Source organism: Malaclemys terrapin, chromosome 16 (assembly GCF_027887155.1).
Source record: "Malaclemys terrapin pileata isolate rMalTer1 chromosome 16, rMalTer1.hap1, whole genome shotgun sequence".
Classification (NCBI taxonomy): domain Eukaryota; kingdom Metazoa; phylum Chordata; order Testudines; family Emydidae; genus Malaclemys; species Malaclemys terrapin.
Window position 1 is genome coordinate 9,116,775 of NC_071520.1, and position 19,126 is coordinate 9,135,900.

Sequence of the window (19,126 nt, forward strand, 5' to 3'; positions counted from 1 at the left end):
GTGGTGCTCACCTCAAGCAGCTCCCGGAAGCCGCTTCCGCGCTGCGCGGCTCCTGGGAAGCAGCTGCCATGTCCCTCCCTCCGGCTCCTATGCGGAGGCGCGGCCAGGCGGCTCTGCATGCTGCGCCGCCCCCAAAGCTCCGATTGGCTGCCGTTCCTGGCACTTGGGGTGGAGGCAGAATGCAGAGCCCCCTGGCTACTCTTACACATAGGAGCTGGAGGGGGGACATGCCGGCTGCTTCCCAGGAGCCGCACAGTGCAGAGGATAGCAGGGAGCCTGCCAGCCCCACTGCACAGTGCCACTGACTGGACAGTCAATGGCCTGGTCACCAGTGCTGACGGAGCCGCCAGGATCCCTTTTCGACCGGGTGTTCAGGTGGTCACCCTAGTGAGGACGCAGGCTAAAATCACTCAAGTGCCCTTAGTCCTCCAAACCCTTCCCACAATTCCTCCCAAAGGACAGACAATTTCTCCCACAATTGATTGGGAGAGAATCCTGGAGCGTCTCCACACAACAAACCACAGGTTCTGCTCCCAGACACACCCGGCCGAGGGCAGAAACAGTGAGGACACAGCAATTCCGGTATGTTCCGCAGTGGGGAAGCGCAGACCCAGGCGAGGCTAAGCCAGGCACTCAGGCCTCAGTGTCAATCACGCAGGTTAGCTTCAAGGAGCGAGAGAGTCAGGCAGACGCTTTTTAGCTTGGTGGCTGGGGTACTGGCCTGAGATGGGGAAAACCCAGGTTCAAGTCCTTGTTCTTTCAGAGCAAAGCTTTTCATCCCAAATCACTCTGAATAGCGCAGCGCATGTGTCCCACACCCTGAGCTAGAGAGCGTCAGAGTCCCTCTCTCTTCACCCTGAATCGAAAAGCTCAGGAACCAATCTGAAAATGGTCATTTCAGCACAGGTCCATTTTTGTGCCCGTGTTCAAAAGGTTTTGTTTCCAACTTGTTCAGCAAATTTCAAGCCCTCGAAAACTGCCACAGAACAGAACTGTCACCCTCCTGCCAGCTCTAACGGCCTGGACGCCATCAATGTGGGGCTCCGGCTGAGCACCAGGTACAGGGAGTTTCAGGGCTCTGGGACCCAGGCTTGAGCCCTTCCTTGTTAAATCAGGGGGCTTAGAGTGTGTGCCAAGGTGTCCCAGTGAGGGAGAGGCGATTCAGAGCAACTCGGGACCCAAACTGGTTAAGGGCTTAGCAGGTTAAATCCATCACCTCAAATTGTGCCCAGAAGCCAGAGCAAATCACCAAGCCTGGCTGTAACATGGGCTTTGCCACAGCACGGCTGAGCAAGCTTTATGCAGGTGGCTGTTGGCGCTCCCCCAGCGAGTACTGCCCCGGCAGCATGGTTCTCTTTAGCTGGGGATCTCTACTGGGAAACCTCTTTTCTTTCTGCATGGCCTGTGAGGAAACTAAGCACAAGGAAAGTGGGTCAGAGCAGTTCACAAGAGGGGAAAGCCTTTCACAGTGCTCACCTGCCAAGCACAAGCACTGTGCACTCATCTGCAGGAGACACAATCTCTCTCTCTTCCCCAAACCACGCCTTTCCAAGCCGGGCTATAGCCCATGGCGTGATGGGAGAAATGCACCTAGGAGGGCAGGGGCAGAGCATGAATGGGAAGCACAAGAGCGTTCTTCCATGGCTGCTTTCCACACAAAGTCACTGGAAGTCCCATGACACCACAACACGCTGGCTAAACACAAAGCACTTTCCTGGCACTGACCCAAAATCACTCCCCTGCTAGGTTGGTGTGGCCTCACCGATCATGTGCGCTGCTTTTCTGTGCCGATCACCGCCTCCCGACACAGTTCTGGAAGGCCTGAATGCTTTTGCTCCAGCAGCAATTCCCCTGCCCCCATTCACACCCACGTACCCCTCACTCCCCAACAGCCAGGATGTTTCAGTCACTTTTCTCACCCGCTGCCCCGCAGGCTGTCTCTCACTGGAAGATATATGCTCACTTAATGTATATATTAATACACGTATTGACTTTCCTGTTGTCAGTTATTATCAAGATTTATTCCCTCTCATGGCCTCTTATTGATTGAGGAAAACAGTATTCCCACGGGTCAGTCAATCATGATCCAGCCCGGGGCAGGACGTCAATAGCTGTTTATTATGTGATTTATGGACTTCATTATTTGAAATGCCGCGGGGGCGGAGGGGACGGGGCAGAAAACAAGAGGAGAAAAGGAGCTAAAGTCCAGGGAGGGACCTTACCCCCAAATCCAAACATTCGAGAGGTCTGAAAACAGTGGGATACTGAGGGCAAAGAGTTTATCACTCCAGCTCACTGACACTGACCCAAGTCGCAAAGGGGGAAGGATAGATAGGATGCATTGAACTCTCCATCTACCCACACTGCAAATCTTAATAAACGCCAGTCCCTTGGCAGGCTTCCAAAGAGAACTCGCCTAGGAAAAAGGGTACGGCGCAGTCTCATGGGCAGAGCGAGGACCAGGGAGCCAGAACACACGGGTTCTGGATATGGTCCCTGACTCACTGTGTGACTCTGGGAAAGTTACTTAACCAAGTTGTGCCTCAGTTTCCCCATCAGTAAAGTGGGAATAACAAGTCCTACCCAGTGGTGAAGCACTGGAATGGGTTACCTAGGGAGGTGGTGAATCTCCATCTTTAGAGGTTTTTATGGCTTGGCTTGACAAAGCCCTGGCTGGGATGATTTAGTTGGTGTTGGTCCTGCTTTGAACAGGGGATTGGACTAGATGACCTCCTGAGGTCTCTTCCAACCCTAATCTAATATGATTCTATGAGTCTAACCTCACAGGGCTACTGAGAATAAGGTTTGGAAAGTCCTTTGAGATCCTCAGACAGAAAGCACCACAGGGGACAAATACTGTTATGCATTAAGGAAAGGTAACAAAAACATACAGAAGACACCTTTGAGCAGACATGACCTATTCAGCAGAGCAACCGATCCTCTCAAAGCAGCAGCTACAGGTTTGGATATCTTCCTCCCCTTACTATCCCTCATCTCCAAATATGATCACACACTGACCCTGCAAAGTACCCGTGCTGGAAAGAAATACAAGATCTTCTGAATTGTGTAATGAGTAATTGAGTTCCATAGATGTCTACATTTCTCCCCTCCTTCTAAATATGTGACATACGCCTCCTACCCCGCTCCCATTACACAGTAAGATTTACAAGCAGAGATGATGCGACATTGTGAATGTCAGCAGATTTGGCATAGACAGAGGCATTGAAGAGCTGAGAGTTTCAAGTCTCTGTCGAGAGCTCCCACGCGGCATTGTGTTTGCTTTGAGGGAACTGGGTCAGGGAGAATCCCCTCCCATGTGCCTTGCGAGACAAGCTTACAGCTTGTGTATCACAGCACATCGAATACTGGCACCTTCCTGCGTGCCACACCTGAGCCATCTCCACCCTGCTGCGTTGTGTAGCCGGTCACCCATACAGGGAGGCTAGCGTGTGCCAATCCGTTCCCTATGGAGAGAAGAGATGCCGCAGGAAGGGACAATCAGAGGAGTGGCCAGTGGCATCTGAGAGCTGTGGGAGTGGAGCAGAAGGGACAGGGAAGAAGGAAAGGGGAGAAACTGCAGGAGGATGTGGCGAAGGAAAGCGTATCTGAATGAAGAGAGAAGACACAACTGGAGAGGACTCGAAACCAGTGAAGAGGAGTCAGACGATTCATCCTAACGCAAGACCGCTCCAAGAAGAGCGACGAGAACTGATCAGGGGGCTGGGGGGACTGACTCCTGACTACCGAGACCTTGGTGAAGTGGCTGCCAGGGGATGGAGCACTGGGTGTGGTGCAGGGGAGCGTGAGGAGGAACTGGGGGACGACACTGCATAAGGGAAAGTTTGAGCTTGACTAACAGAAAGTCTTCCTGACAGAACGAGTTCTTAGAGCGCCCTCCGCAGGGCAGCGGTGGGTGCCCCATTGCTGGGGCCTGCGAAACCGAGGCTGCACCAAGCATTAGCAAAGGCAGTGCAGGGAACAGTCAGGCATGGTCCTCTTGGGAGGTGGGAATGAAAGGAGCGAACAGCTCCAGCTCTAACTGCTGTGATTCATCCCCGTGGTGAGAGGAAGGGCTCCCTCCAAGGAGCTCCTCCAGAGGTGAGGTGACAGACAGACTGAGAGCTGCTGCATAGCCCAGCCTATGCTAGGAAAACTGAAACCAGCGAGAAACAAGGGCTGTTTCTGGGCCAAGCCCCTCAAGAAGGCAGGGCGCGCTAGAGGAAAGTGGCTCCTTCCCCTTGCCCAGGCTGCTGAATCCCAGCATGAGGGAAGGTTATGAAGGAGTCCGGCTGCCACGTAGCGTTCGGCACTGCCATGCAGGGTTACAGCCCAGTCAGCTCCAAGTGGACGCAAGGGAGAGCTCCGAAGGGCCCGTGCGCCCAGCCGAACGAGGGGAGAGAACGCTTCACGTCACTCAACAATGACCCCTCCGGCCGACCAGAGAGCGCCCCTGACAGCTCCAAAAGAGGAAAGCGTGGGGAGATCTGCCCCCTCCAGCACGATGGAGCATGTGAAAGGGGTCTCAAGAGGGGGTGAGAGAGATGTGGTGGGGAGGGGAATCTCAGGGTCCTGACAGGGGGAGCTGGTGATGGGACCGTCACACTTTCCCCCTCCCCCCGCCTTTAGCCTCAAAATGCTTCCAGACGGCATCTAGTTTGCAAACATTTCCTGGGGGAGGATGACCCTGCGACTCCAGCCAGCTTGGAGATTTACAAGCCTCCCGCGCGTTTGAACGCCTCACAATGACATCGCTGTGCACACCGGCCCACTGCTAATTAAGCGCCGCTGTTTCTCTTCACTGCTTAAAAAAACTAATAAACCTCGAAGGGAAGAGTGGTGGGCTGGGGGTGCACTGGTTCATGTCAGGATTTCCTGTGGATACAGCTCTTCTCCAGGGGGCTTCACAAAGCCAGGCAGAAAGCAGCACCACTCAAATGTGGCCATCTGGTGGAGTCAAGGCACCCACCAAGCAAATAATGGGCACGCATTGCACTGGAGAGCAAGAGCGCTGCAATACCCCTACGAGCACCTTCCCATAGTACGGGAAACAGCAGGACTACTGAATGGCACCTGAAATGTCTCATAGCAGGGAGAGTCTTGCTCCCCCCGTCCCCCTTATAAAAGGTCATGTGTGAAGAACCCCCACAGTTACTTGCTTGGTACTGTGGCAAATTGCCGGCACTACTATGATGGGTCTCGTGCTTTCTTTTCTTAGGGGGGGTTCAGGGTGCCGTTTCTTGCCCCTGAACTGGGATATTAACTGCCCCACTAGTGTCCTAGAGGAGGGGAGTGGAGATGGAGGGACCTGGGCCCGCCCTCTACTCCGGGTCCCAGCCTAGGGCCCTAGGGATAGCGGTAAACCACTTGAACTAGCGGTTCTTTCCCCTTAGCTACTTCCCTCTCCTGCCCTTCAGCTTGTGGGGGCTTCCTGCCCTCCCTCTGCACAAGCCAGGTGTCCCTTTACCTAGGGTCTTGGTCAAACTTCCCTCTGCTTCCCTCCAAACTGCTCTCTGCTCCAACACCAATCCACTCTGCTTCAGCTCCTTCCCCTGTCTGACTGAAGCAGGGGGGTTTTATCAGGAGACTGGCTTCAGGTGCTCTAATTGGCTTCAGGTGCTCTAATTAATCTATAGCAAACTTTCTTCCCTCTACAGGGAATAAGGCTCCCTTCTAACCCTCTCCTGCTGCCCTCTGGCCATGCTGTACCACAGTACCCAGTGTAAATTGAGATTTGCAGTTCAGGTTGCAGGGAGTCTAAGCACCGGGTTTGCAATATATAATCAATTTAGCCAATCGCCTCCAGTTTTACTTGTATACCTTAAAAAAAGGTGGAGTGTTCTTCCTAAATCACTTCCACAAGAGTATCCCACAGGACTAGCGCTGCTGCTCAGAACGGTTATTGAAATCCCAAAACTTCCATCCTGGAAAGCCTGAGTTAAAGGACAAGCCCACACTTTTTGCTCCTGCTAGGAAGTGAAAGTATCAATCGCTCGGTTGATATTACTTGGGCGTTTAAAATAGGCACTGTCCAGCCTAGGGAAGAAAGGGTTAATGCCCATAACTCTTGAAAAAATCTCCTGTGATTTTTTTTTTTATTGACTCCGACTCATGGGATTCTTGATGACAGGCCTCAGAATAAAGCCTATCAAGGTTACCGCCTAGCCATGCCGTGCATGGAAGTTGGATGAGATGCTACTGAAATACTTTATGGGATCTTCTTTCTGTCACTCAGCCTCCCATCCCGACGGCTAATTAGTGGTGCATAATGATTTCCATGTTATTAAAACATGTTTGCTTTGCCATGAGGGAAGAACACAGCAAATACTCTTTTCATCTTTGGCGGTTTACTTGATAAGTCACCTATGAGAAGGAGGTCTGGGTCTTCTGATATTTCTAGGGTGCATCCATAATTAATTGAGAAACAGTAAGAAGTACCTGAGCCTAAGATCCTTAATTCTGATTGGCTTTTTTGAGCTGACTGCCATCTTTCTACAAAGAGAGACATCATTAGTGACAAGGCTAGCGTGGGAGCCCAGGGTAAGAGAATGTAAACCCACTTCCATCCTGCTTGACGGAAAATGGTTGTGTTTAATATTTCATCAAAATGTTGAAGGTTTAAACACTACACTTCCTTCTAGGATTATTTAATCAGCATTACTGAAGGCACCAGGAGAGAAACTTGTTTACAGACTCCAATGTGGCCCGGGGGGCTGGACCAGTTTTTATGGTGGGGGTGCTGAGAGCCAATGAACCAAACTGTAAACCTTGTGTAGGATTAAACCACTTCCAGCCAGGGGGTGCAGCAGCACCCCCAGCATTCCTAGTTCCAGCCCCTATGACATACTGTGCCATGTTTTTGTGTAGTCAGGTGGGATACCACCGTTAGTGGATTCTGGAATATGAGTGTCATTTAAAAAGTTACTTTCAAAATCCAGTTCACGGGTCACGTGCTTCTCAGCATGGTCAAAGTGCAACCAAAGCGCTGAGCAAAATGGGCATGGGTCTGCATTTGGGCTGGGATTTTCAAAGGAGCTGAATGAAGAGAGGCACCCGTGACAGCGACCCCTTGGTAAAGGGTCCCCAGTTCTTTGCAGATGTCTCTCATCTCAGAGCGGACAAACTCACTCCACCAAACACGTCTTACAGGATATTCATCCATGAAGAGTAACATGTGAGGTATCTTCAGGAAGCTTGTAACTTGTCAACATTCATAATCCTCACAAGAGGTCTGTGCGGGTAGTATTTAAGGAATAATGTATTTATATTGAAAGTATGCTGCAGGGACTGGGAGTAAAAACTAGCCACCAGGAGATGTGTCTCAGTGGTGGCCCATTTGGGCAAGAGGGAGTTGTTACCCTGCCCTGTTTGGATGGTGATGCAATGCAAGGCTCAACTGGTTGGTTTAAGCGCTACTAAGGCTTGGGATGGGAAACCATCAGCGGCAACAAACAACCAAAACAACCGGAGGGTACAAAAAACGGTTTGCCCTGCCTGTGAATAGAAACAACAGGCTGTTTTCAGTACAAAGCAGGGGAGGGAGAAGCACTCTGTATCTATTCACTAAGGGGAACGGGGATGCTTTCATGAACGTTTGGATCCTGGTTCTTGAGAAACCAGCCAGCTCTGCAATAGACTGAACTTTGGGAGGGGAGGTCTACTTTATGAGATAAGGAAGTGTAGACCCAGGTTTGTGTTTTATGATTGTGTTTTGTATTGTAACCATTTGTTTCCACAACTCTCTCTTGTTTCTAGCGGAACCTCTACGTGTTTGTAAATAAACCTTCTCTTGTGTTATTACAAGTGCTCCCAAGTGCTGTGCGGTGTACAGGCACGGTGGTTTAAGGCAAAGCTGGTGCACTGGGGTACACTGCACCTTTGGGGCAGAGGAGCTGGAATTTCTGTGCGGAGCCAGTGACAGGGGCTGGATATCATAGGGAAACTCCTCAAAGAGGTTCGGGGAGTGGAGTGCATCTATTGTTACCCTGTAAAGTGAAGCTGGGTGGGGCAGAGCCCAGAGGAGAGTGCCTGAGTGGCTGAAAGGCTGCTGGTGGTAGGAGCTGACATCCAGCTACCACAAGAAAGATTAATTGGAGGCAGGAGGTAATGAGGTGACTCACAGTCCTGGGTACCCCAAGAACTGTCACAGCACCTAAATCCACTGGGATTTGGGAATCTCGTTCCCTTAAACTCCCTTGAAAATCCCTGCCACCGCCGCAGTGAAATGGAAGATGTGTAATTAGAGCACAAGGCCGGGAGGCGGGATTCCCTTTCCCCGCTCTGCCACTCACGGTCTGCCTTTGGGCAACTTGCTTCACTTCCACGTGCCTCAGTTCCCTCAGAACCACCACCACCACCACCATGAGAGCGTGATGGGGCTGCTCTCTCGAACGTAAAACATACTGGCAGTCCCACTGGCGAAAGACGCCTCTGTAAATCCTTCTTCTATCATTCTGTATTTTCAGATTTACTTGTTATTGCTCTTCAGTGCTCTCTTGGGTTGTCCTCCCGCATTGTGGGTGCTCCTGGACTATGAATCAGGAGACACCACCCTTTAATTCCTTATGCCATGCAGTCTTTGACAGAAACACAAGCAGCAGTCAATTCTGCTCTCCGTTACTCTGCTGTAAATCTGGAGCGGTTCTGGATCTACGCACCTGCAGCTCCCACACAAGCCAAGGGGAGTTAGAAGGGCTCAGCAAACTTTGGCCCAACTCTCATATTTTCTACATAAAAGATCGACGGCTCAAAGCCTTTTTGTCTCCCACAAGCAGTTTTCAAAGCTGGGGAGATCGTTAGATTCTCAAAAAGGCTTCAGTATGCACAAATATGATATTTCCCCGTAGCTTTACGGTCAAGGCTTAATGAGACACAAAATGAAAAGGGAACAATAGATATTCACATCTCCTCTTTTTGACTAGAAGAACCTAGAACTTGGTCCTACAGCTCTGTAACTCCTGCGACCCTCCCTTCTTCAGTGACGGTTGGAGCCAATACAATTGTCATTACCATCATCATATACTGATGCCTTGTCCTTTTAAGGATTAATCAGGATTCCCAACCCCCTTGTGGGATAAGTAAGTGCTGACACATGGAGGAATGGAGAAGTGAAGTGACTTGCCTGAGGTCACCCATGAAGGTCAGTGGCAGAGTTCAGCAGGATCCCAATGGCCAGCACCTCTCTCCCATCCTACCCCCCACTCTCACCACTAGACAACCCTTCCTAGCGAATGTTCTGTGTATTTGTGGTGCGGTCGTGTTAAGGATTTCACGCTGCACGCTCTCTCAAAGCCTGCAAAAGGAACGTGGAATTTTTCATCTGCAGTATAAAGATTTTTTTTAAAAATCCTTCAGTTCCACAGGGCTGAGGAGTTTGATGCTGTTTCTCTTTTGTGGTTTCACACCATCCATTATGCAGCACTCGGGACACTCCGGCTCCCACTCATTCTTGCTAATGTCAAATTAAGATGAATGTTAAATGTCCACACTGCTCATTACCTCCGGGAAAATCTATTAGCAGCTCTGATGGAAACGCTCGTAGGAATTATCACCGCATTGCTTCTGAGAGGTGTCAAATCAAAATGCTGGTGCTTACATGAAACAACCGAGTATAATTCCTTTCCTATGTGGGTAATAGGGCTGTCTTGTTAGACCTGTTGTATTCAGAGACATTCAGGAAACATGGAGAGAAGTAGGATAGTCGAGAATAGGAATAGCCAATTACTTTTTGTCAAGGTTCAAATCTCTTGGTCAGAGAAAAACATAAAAAAACAACAACAACAATAATAAGTAAATAACAAGATTTCAGGGTCCTTTCAGAAGCGTCTGGAGGTCCGGATTTGGCTCATGGTCCACCTATTGACTACCCCGGTCTTGAAGCTAAAGCATAGAACTGAGTCAGTCTCTACCACTGACACACAATCTGTTCATAGGCAAATCACTTAACTTCTCCAGGCCTGTTCCCCAGCAGTGAAACGGTCTGATAAAAGCACCCTTGGCTGTAGTAGCTACTGTATTTTGCAATGTCACATGTGAACAGAGCTTGCCTGGTTTGGTACTGAAATGTCCCCCAGACAAGGGTGTCTGGGTGAGGGAGGAGAGACCTTTCTGCTGACCCTGGAACGACACCCACACACAGGCTATGGAAAACATACAGACACACACACAAAACTTCTTCCTTGTGTCTTGCACCGGAAGATTTCGTTGCTCTGCTGATGTGCCCTGCTAGGAAGCGGAGTGCTCTGAACGCTGGGTTGGAAAATGAGGGGCTGGAAGCAGAGATTTCTTTAATAGCTTGGAGACGTTTGTTTTCAAATGTAGAGAAACGTTTCCTTCCTCAGTGGGAAACACCGTGTGATCAGGAAGAAAAGGGGGCTTTTTAAACAGCAACTGGCAGTCACCTGGAGTCGCCTGTGTCTAGAGGAGATGGTTCTGTGAGGGAAGTGCCAACGGAGGCCTGTTGAAGCCAATCCACACTCTATGGATGACAGCCTGTTAGGGTTGCCAACTTTCTTCTCGTACAAAACCAAACACCCTTGCCTCGCCCCCGGCCCCTCCTCTGAGGCCCTGCTCCTGCTCCCGCTCATTTCATCCCCCCTCCCTCTGTCGCTCGCTCTCCCCACCCTCACTCACTCGCTCATTTTCACCGGGCTGGCTCAGGGGGCTGGGGTGTGGGAGGGGGTGAGGGCTCTGGCTGAGGGTGTGGGCTGTGGTGTGGGGCCAGAAATTAGGAGTTCAGGGTGCAGGAGGAGTCTCTGGACTGAGGCAGTGGGTTGGGATGTGAGAGGGGGTGAGGGCTCTGGCTGGGGGTGTGGGCTGTGGTGTGAGGCCAGAGAAGAGGGGTTTGGGGTGCAGGAGGGGGCTCCGGGCTGGGGGTGGCGCTGAGCCGTTTGGAGTATGGGAGGGGGCTCCAGGCTGAGGCAAGGGGTTGGGGTGTGGGAGGGGGTATGGGCTCTGAGTTGGTGGTGCAGGTTCAGGGGTGGGGCCACAAATTAGGAGTTCAGGGTGCGGGAGGGGGCTCCGGGTTGGGCAGGGGTGCAGGGGGAGGGTCAGGCTCTGGCTGGGGGTGCAGACTCTGGGGTGGGGCTGGGGATGAGGGGCTTGGGGTGTAGGAGGGTGCTCTGGGCTGGGATCGAGGGGTTCAGAGGGCGGGAGGGGGATCAGGGGGTTGGGGCGCAGGGGAGGGGATGAGGGCTCCGGCCGGAGGTGCAGGCTCTGGGGTGGGGCTGGGGATGAGGGGTTTGGGGTGAAAGAGGGTGCTCGGGGCTGGGACCGAGGGGTTGCAGTGCAGGAGGGGGATCAGGGCTGGGGCAGGGGGTTGGGGTGCAGGAGGGGGCCAGGGGTGCAGTCTTCAGGCGGCACTCACCTCAAGCAGCTCCTGGGAGCAGCAGCATGTCCCCCCTCCGGCTCCCATGCAGAGGTGCGGCCAGGTGGCATTGCGCGCTGCCCCATCCGCAGGCGCCACCCCTGCAGTTCCCATTGGCCGCGGTTCCCAGCCAATGGGAGCTGCAGACCCAGCACTTGCGGGGAGGGGGGCACTGTGCCGAGCCCCCTGGCTGCCCCTAGACGTAGGAGCCGGAGGTGGGACCTGCCGCTGCTTTCGAGAGCTGCATGGCACCACGGCAGGCAAGGAGCCTGCCTTAGCCCCGCTGCACCACCAACTGGACTTTTAATGGTCCGGTCGGCTGTGCAACCCTACAGCCTGTGCCCTGGAGTTCTGCATATCCCTGCAAACACTGCCCCGCCAGTCACCACCGGGCTGCTTAGATGTGGGAATCAGGTTAGGAAATTCAGAATTTTTCAACTGATTTCATCTTTAATGAGCCCCAAGTGGCAAGTAGAGTCATCCAACTAACATCCCCCGAGCCCAGCACTGTGCCTCAACCCCTTCCTGAATGCACCGTCTACTCGCTCCCCGAAGGCCACAGCAAGAACTGTATTTGCTCCTAGGTAAGCCTGTTAAAAGAAAAAATAAAACCTTGTCTCTTTGCCTACGAAGGGTAAACCTCCTGCACAGAGATCACAAATATTATGTTGCTATTAAGGATGATACCTGCTCTAAACCTAACCCAAACAGGACTGGGGAAAGGCAGATTTAGGCTACACAACCCAGTTTCCTGATTGTATTAATGAGCCCGGCACTAAAAACAATGGCTCTGATTGGATCGGATACTTTATCAGGTGAAGCGTTTTCCCATTGATGCTAGTTTCCTTTTTAGGGGCCAGGAGTCAAAATACATGCAGGTATCATGTAGGTCCCTGCCCCCGCAATGCAGCACATTGGGCCCCACCCCGCCATGCACACGAGGTAATTCACACAGGCCCCCACCCCCGCCATGCACACGAGGTAATTCACACAGGCCCCCACCCCCACCATGCACACGCAAGCTTCTCAAGCAGGTGCTTGGGGCGGCTGCTCCGGAGAGGGGCAGCACCTCCAGGTATTCGGCGGCAATTCGGCGGATGGTCCCTCACTCCGCCTGGGAGCGAAGGACCTCCCGCCGAATTGCCACCGCAGATCGCGATTGCCTCCAGCCCACTGACTAATCTGGCTGGGCCCCTCTGTGCCATTTGCCATTTGACACCATGGACCACCAAACCTTCTGTCCAGACCCATAAAGGAGGCAGGGTGAACAGACTCGCCCTGGCAATGACACAGAGCTTTCCTCTCCGACTGAACCCATCATGAGCAACTGCTCCAGCCCTTGCAAGTCCTCCCCGTGCAGGGTCCCTCGAGGCTCAGATCCTCCCCCGCCCTTCCTAATGTCTGCATGAAGCCATGGGGAGCGGCAGTCAGACAGCAAGGGCTGAAGTGTCAGGAGTGTGCAGATGAAAGCCGGTTCTCCCAATCTTTGTGACTGCCCTCGGTCATTCAGATTCATTCCTTAACAAGCCCCACTCCTGTGTCATGTGATGCCAGTGATTCCATAGCCAGGGCCCCCCTAAGCCTCCATCCAGATCCTGGAGAGGGACCCAATATGGAGAGGAATGGGCAGGAGAACAGAGAAGTCTGGAAGCAATGGAGGAAATAATGGATGTGTTACAAATATGATTAAATCTAGGATTTGAATGAAAATTCACTGGGATTCATCTGCGAAACTTCCTCCCACGGACCCCCCCGCACCTTCCCAAACTAGCCAGCCCAGTCGTAATACAGGACATTTACAGAGCACATCGCAAAAGGGCGCTGGAGCACTCCACCATCCAGTACCATTACAAGCAGCAGAAAACAAAAAATGGTTCCAGTTGTGATTTAAAAACCAGCCGTACAAACCAATTCAGCCTCGTTTGTGCACAGAGTAACGTCAGTTCCAGAAGCATTCAGTGCTGGCAGACATGAGGGACATCAGTTCTATTTAGAGCAATCCAATAAAGCTGTACTTTGACCTTAAAAAGGACTGAAAACATATGGGAAAAAGCAGATCCGAAAGCTCTCCAGACCCAATATTAATGCATCAAGCTACCACAGTGCACATATTTATTTTGTCAAGATGTCAAAAACGGCACCTTGCTGGGATTACATAAAAAGGCATTAGGACAGAAAATGTTTTGCAGCTAGAAAAATATTACATGAGTCCTGATATTAAATGGAATCTAAATGCTGTGCAAATACTCATCCAAAGGGCTTCATTCAACTGTATTTGTCTCAAAGGGACAACGGACACAGGCCGCGTCCACCAGTGATTGGAACGGCCGATTCCATGCAATGTAACACACCAGCCTGGCTTTGGACACTACAGAAATGGATCAACATGGGTTTTTAATTTTTGACTCAGTACTCGCTAACAGGTCAGAGAGCTGAAATCCAGTTTAACTTCACTGCCAGGATTTATGAGGATTATTCCAGGCAAAAAAAAAAAGGCATTTATTTTTCATGTCCCAAAGATGATTTTTATACCATCTGTGGATTAAAGCCAACCCTGCTTTCATCACTTGCCACTGGGGAAAAGACAATTCCCCCCCAACTAAATTAGAGATGTCATTAGAGCCAACTCACCAACTTCTGGGGCTTTTTCTGTTTCTGCAACCCTCTGTATCTTGAACGGCAGCACATTCGAGCTGCCCCTCTGACTTCAAAGTAAGTGCTGCATTGCAGGTAAGTCCCCCCGATGCAGAGTGCCAGCCGAAAGACTAGGCATTGCATCAGTCTTCCATCAGCCCAAAGAACCCACCCCTCAGCAATCCACAGTGACAACTCCAGGTGGGAGACATCAAGGAGGTCCACAGAGGCCCCTCACCTGCCCGAGTCTCCTCCTTAGCATCCAGAACTGGAGGCCTCTCTAGGGTCAAATGGAAACCACAGACATTTGAGATCTAGACTATCCTCCAAGGGCCAGTGCGGGACTGTTCCCTACAGTATGTTGTTTAATCTGTGGTGTCCCAAGCAATTGGGAGGAGTCCAAAGTCTCACTTTGAAGAAACTATACCCAATATTCACTCCGAGTTTTCCCTCTCTGTTGTACCCTGCTCCAGGTGTACCTCCCCTGCTCTTTGGATTGCCCTGAAGAATTCTTCTCTTCCTCTTCCCTGGGAAATACTCAAGCCACCTGAAAACCATGTCTTAGAATAATAGAATGCTGAGGCAAAGGACAACTTAATTCAACAGAGCAAGAGCAGCAATTGATAGGGTGACCAGACAGCAAGTGTAAAAAATCGGGACGGGGATGGGTGGTAATAGGATCCTATATAAGAAAAAGACCCCAAAATCGGGACTGTCCCTATAAAATCGGGACATCTGGTCACCCTAGCAATTGATAACAGTAGTACTGACACATGTGATATGGTGTCTGCCTCTCCTGGCCTTACATTAGGGGCAGCACTTTAAGTGAGCCAGCAAGAACCCCTTCTCCCCAATGCCTGATTCAATTGAACTGGGATCAGTCAATCTGGGAATGGGCCATTTCAAGGGAGATCGGGAAAGGGATGATGAAATATTTCACGGCTAATGGCTCTATGAAGCTTTCCAACGTCAGCGCGTTTTGAAATTCTGCCAAGAGAAGTCTGGAAATGTAGCCTCACCTTGCAGGAACTTTTCAATGATAATTTAGCCTGTGGAAAGATTTAATGCTGAAGCCCCAAGTGCTGCCTGCTAACAGAGCAGCCTTGTGGAGCTTGTCACATGACGGAAGTTGTCCAATAAGATGACAAATTCTTTAATCTTGTTGCACAGTGAGATTAGGTGACCATTGAGTAAGGGATAGGAGAGGAAAGTGGACAACTTGGACCAGGTTTTCAGAGGCAGAATCCTTTCTAGCAGGTGCCTATAACAGGTGCATCCATTCTTGTGCCCTCCTTTTTTTGCAGCTGTGGGCAGTGAGGTCTGGGGAAATAAGCACAGAGTTGGGAGACAGGAGATCCTGAGTTCTAATCCTGACTCTGCTACTGACTTGTTGTATGGCCTTGTGCACATTACTTCACCTCCATGCCTCAGTTCTCCCATCTGCTACATGGGAACAATATGTACAGACCTATTTCTTGGGGACATTGTGAGGATTCATTGGTTAATGTCTGTACGGTGCCTTGAACATGTAAAGTGCTACATAAATGTATTATTATTGTCTAGAGACTGGCTACCACCTGTCTCTCTGCTAGGGTGAAGAAACTGATCCAGTCTGGGGACCCATAATTGTGTAACTGCCCACACATGTCATAATTTGACCATTGACCATGTAACTATTGGTTAAATATTATAGGGTGATTATTTTCCCTGTTTCTAAGTTGGACCCTTTCCGTGATGGCTCGCACAGCATTACAGGGGAACCCAGATACGCAGTATTTGCTAGCTTTCATTGTAATTACTTAAGGCCCTGTCATACGCTCCTGAGGCATTGCCCTCAGGAGATGGCCCAGGAAACTCTGCCATGTTCACTATTAAAAACTGCTGTCTACTGCTCCCCATGGGGATGCGGGGAACCTTTAAACCCAGCAGACCCTTGAAACAGATGCTTGCAAATATTTCACAGCACCAGCAAAGCACCAAGTCATCTGTGGAACCGGTAGGCAGTCTGTTGTCCTTACACAGTGGCAAACCACCACGTATTCAACTAGCTTACGTAATTAGACCCATTCCCAGCAGAGAAGCACCATTCATATGCTAGTTTTCAGAAACCGTTGTCACTTGGCTTCACACCCCAGACAAGCGGATAGCGCAGCAATTCCATCAATTGCATTTAGAGAGCTACGCTGACACATTCACGCCCAACGCGTGTAACGTCCCTCCTAGTTCAAGCCGACAGCACTTCTCGCTCATGACCAAATTCAGAAGCCTTTCCAAGGCGCTAATCAGCATAATCTATACTGGGCATTTCAGTTGTCCAAGGAGGTCAGTTGTAACTGCCTCTAGAGGAACCTACAGACAGCTGTAACATACCAATGGCAGGCTCCTTGCTGTCAATTACATCAGCCAGACTTTAGCCATCAACTCCAATGCAAGCAGAACTGATCCCTAGATCTTTGGTTCCTGAAGAAGAGAGACATGTGTCCCAGAGGATGCTAGAGCCTCCAGATCCTCTGGTCTCAGACATCACAGCCACATATACAGGTTCCAAGTGCCCAGGCCTCTCTCTGGTGTGCCAAAGCATCGTCTCCAGCAGCTCAGCCTGGAGAAGGCAATGCCCTGTGTTATAAGGCAATGCCCTGTGTTATAAGGCAAAGATATCCCAGCTCCTCACTGTGACTGCCCGGGCTACAACATAGCTTTGACGGCCTGCCCCGCACGTTCTTTAATGGATTAGCGACAGCTGCCCAGCTTGGTGGCAGAGCCCACAGCTTACCTAGTGATGATGGCGAGGTGGGGAGGGCTCATGCAGGCCCCCATGAACAGCACCACGTTCTCGTGCCGCGTCTGCCTGTAGGCCATCACCTCCCGCTTGAAGGCCTTCAGCTGGTCCTCGTTGTCCCTCTCGATGTCGATGAGGCGTATGGCCACCTCGCCGTGCCAGCGCCCATGGAACACCTGGCCGAAGCGCCCTTTGCCGATCAGCTCTCCGATCTCCAGCTGCTCGAAGGGGATGTCCCACTCCTGGAGGAAGATGCTGGTCTGGCTGGCCTTGCGTGGGAAGTGGCGAGCGGAGAGGAGGGAGAGGTTCATCTCCTCAAAGTCGTCCTCAGACTCTTCGGCCTCATCGTTCCCCTCCTCGTTCTGCGGGGAGACAAGTGGGGTGGCTTGCCTGAGCGGAGTCAGCCAGCACCATTCTCACAGCCTCTGTGCATTCAGGGAGCAGGGCTGGGAAGGGAACATGTGCTTCCACTACTTGTGCATGGAACACGCCACTAAACCAGGTGGAGTGGTTCCCAGCGATGCAACCATCATGGCCACAAGCTATCCCACTCCCTCCCACGATTGCTTTTTGCCAGCACACGTGTTTCTAAGAACCCAGGCATGGTCTAAACCACATCCTGGGAATGCCCTAATCCCCCACCTCTCCCCTCCCCCGATTCTTCCTCCTCCTCTGGGTAGGTGGCAGATGGAAGATTTGGAAGAGACCACACCGTCAAGGCAGTCTATTAACCAGATGGCAGGGGAGCTTGAAGAGGAGGTGCCAAGACTCTGCTGAGAAGGGGATTAGCTAGTGTTGTAGCAGTGCTTCTTGGAGGCTGCTTGAGAGTGAGCCCAAGAGTGAGGGGCTGGGGGATTAGGATTAATAGGGGTCACAAGCAGAGCCTAGGAAAGTTGGAGTGCATGAAAACCTGCCAGAGCTCCAGTCTCTAGCACTTCTTCAGATATGGAGAGAAACCTACCAGGTGCATGTGGAGAGCACCAGAAAGTTTGCTAGCGACTGCCTGGATCTAGCCAGACTGCGCTTTGGGGCATTGGAAGGGGGAAACGAAACATTTGTTTGCAGTGAATCGCCATGGAAACTTGCAGACCAAATGCTCAAAGCAAGAGGTTGAAACGCAACAGTTTATTTTCTTGGATAGCTTTTCTGACACCAGCACTGGAGCCTTCAAAGCTCAGCCTCGCCTCGCTAAGATTCCCCACCACTACTGCAGTGGCCAGAGGGCGGCAGACTGAAACTCCCTCAGAACTACCCTGAGTTTGTTTCTTCATGAAATGTCTTAGCAAGTTTTGTGTAAATTTGAGAGTCTAATCCCCTACACCCACACACAAAATACAGATATTCCCATACAGACTGTACTGAAATAAAAGAGAACTGGATAAATTTATGGTGGTTAAGTCCATTAATGGCTATTAGCCAGGATGGGTAAGGAATGGTGTCCCTAGCCTCCGTTTGTCAGAGGATGGAGATGGATGGCAGGAGAGAGATCATTTGATCATTGCCTGTTAGGTTCACTCCCTCTGGGGTACCTGGCATTGGCCACTGTCGGTAGACAGGATACTGGGCTAGATGGACCTTTGGTCTGACCCGGTACGGCCTCTCTTATGTTCTTATGTTATGTAAATATAAATACATTATTTGACAAAATTCTGCTCATTTATACTGGTGCAAACTGCCTTCAACAGAGTTGCAACAGGGTAAACAAGAGCAGAATTTGGACCGTATTAAAAAAAAAAACCCTCAGAAGAACGGTAAGTAGAAGATCAGACAGACACACACTATTAGGATAGACACATACTTGAGCTGATCAAATATGATTCACGGGTGAATTTTGCCATTGTTCATTGTTAATTAATTCAAATAATTTTTCACTGCATTCAGAGCGCCCTGGCAGATACACACATTGCTGTGATGGACAGATAGACTTGAAGGTAGCCATGAAGGGACTTTGCTACTGCAGTTGCTTTTAGGTGGAAGGCGTTCAGGTATTGTAGTGATCTATAACCCTACGATAGACAGACAAATTCAAGGATTTACAAATTATCAGGGAAAACTAGAGAGATTTAGGCCAGAGTGTATCTATGTTATTGGACTAATTTCTGTTGTCGCTGTGACACATGTGAGGTCTGATCTTCTGCTCTGTTGCACTGATGTAGCACCATAGAAGTGAATGGAGTTACATGGGCATAAAACCCATGCAAGTGAGTCGAGAATCAGGCCCTGTCGCTTTCAGGATGAGATTTTTAGAAGTGCCTAAGTGACTTCAGAGCACACGTAACATTGAAAGTCAGGGGAACCTGTGCTCCTAAATCACTTGGAGCCTTAGGATGGTTTTTCAAATGTGCCTGTTA

At 50.7% G+C, this 19,126-nt stretch overlaps 1 protein-coding gene across 1 annotated transcript in view; it reads right to left on the bottom strand.

The window, feature by feature from the left end:
* KSR2 (kinase suppressor of ras 2) overlaps positions 1–19,126 on the bottom strand; it is a 280,870-nt gene that overhangs the window by 57,215 nt on the left and 204,529 nt on the right. The window contains exon 14 of the mRNA XM_054005981.1: positions 16,770–17,137. Coding sequence (XP_053861956.1) covers positions 16,770–17,137 — 368 coding nt within the window. The remainder of the gene's footprint in view (positions 1–16,769; positions 17,138–19,126) is intronic.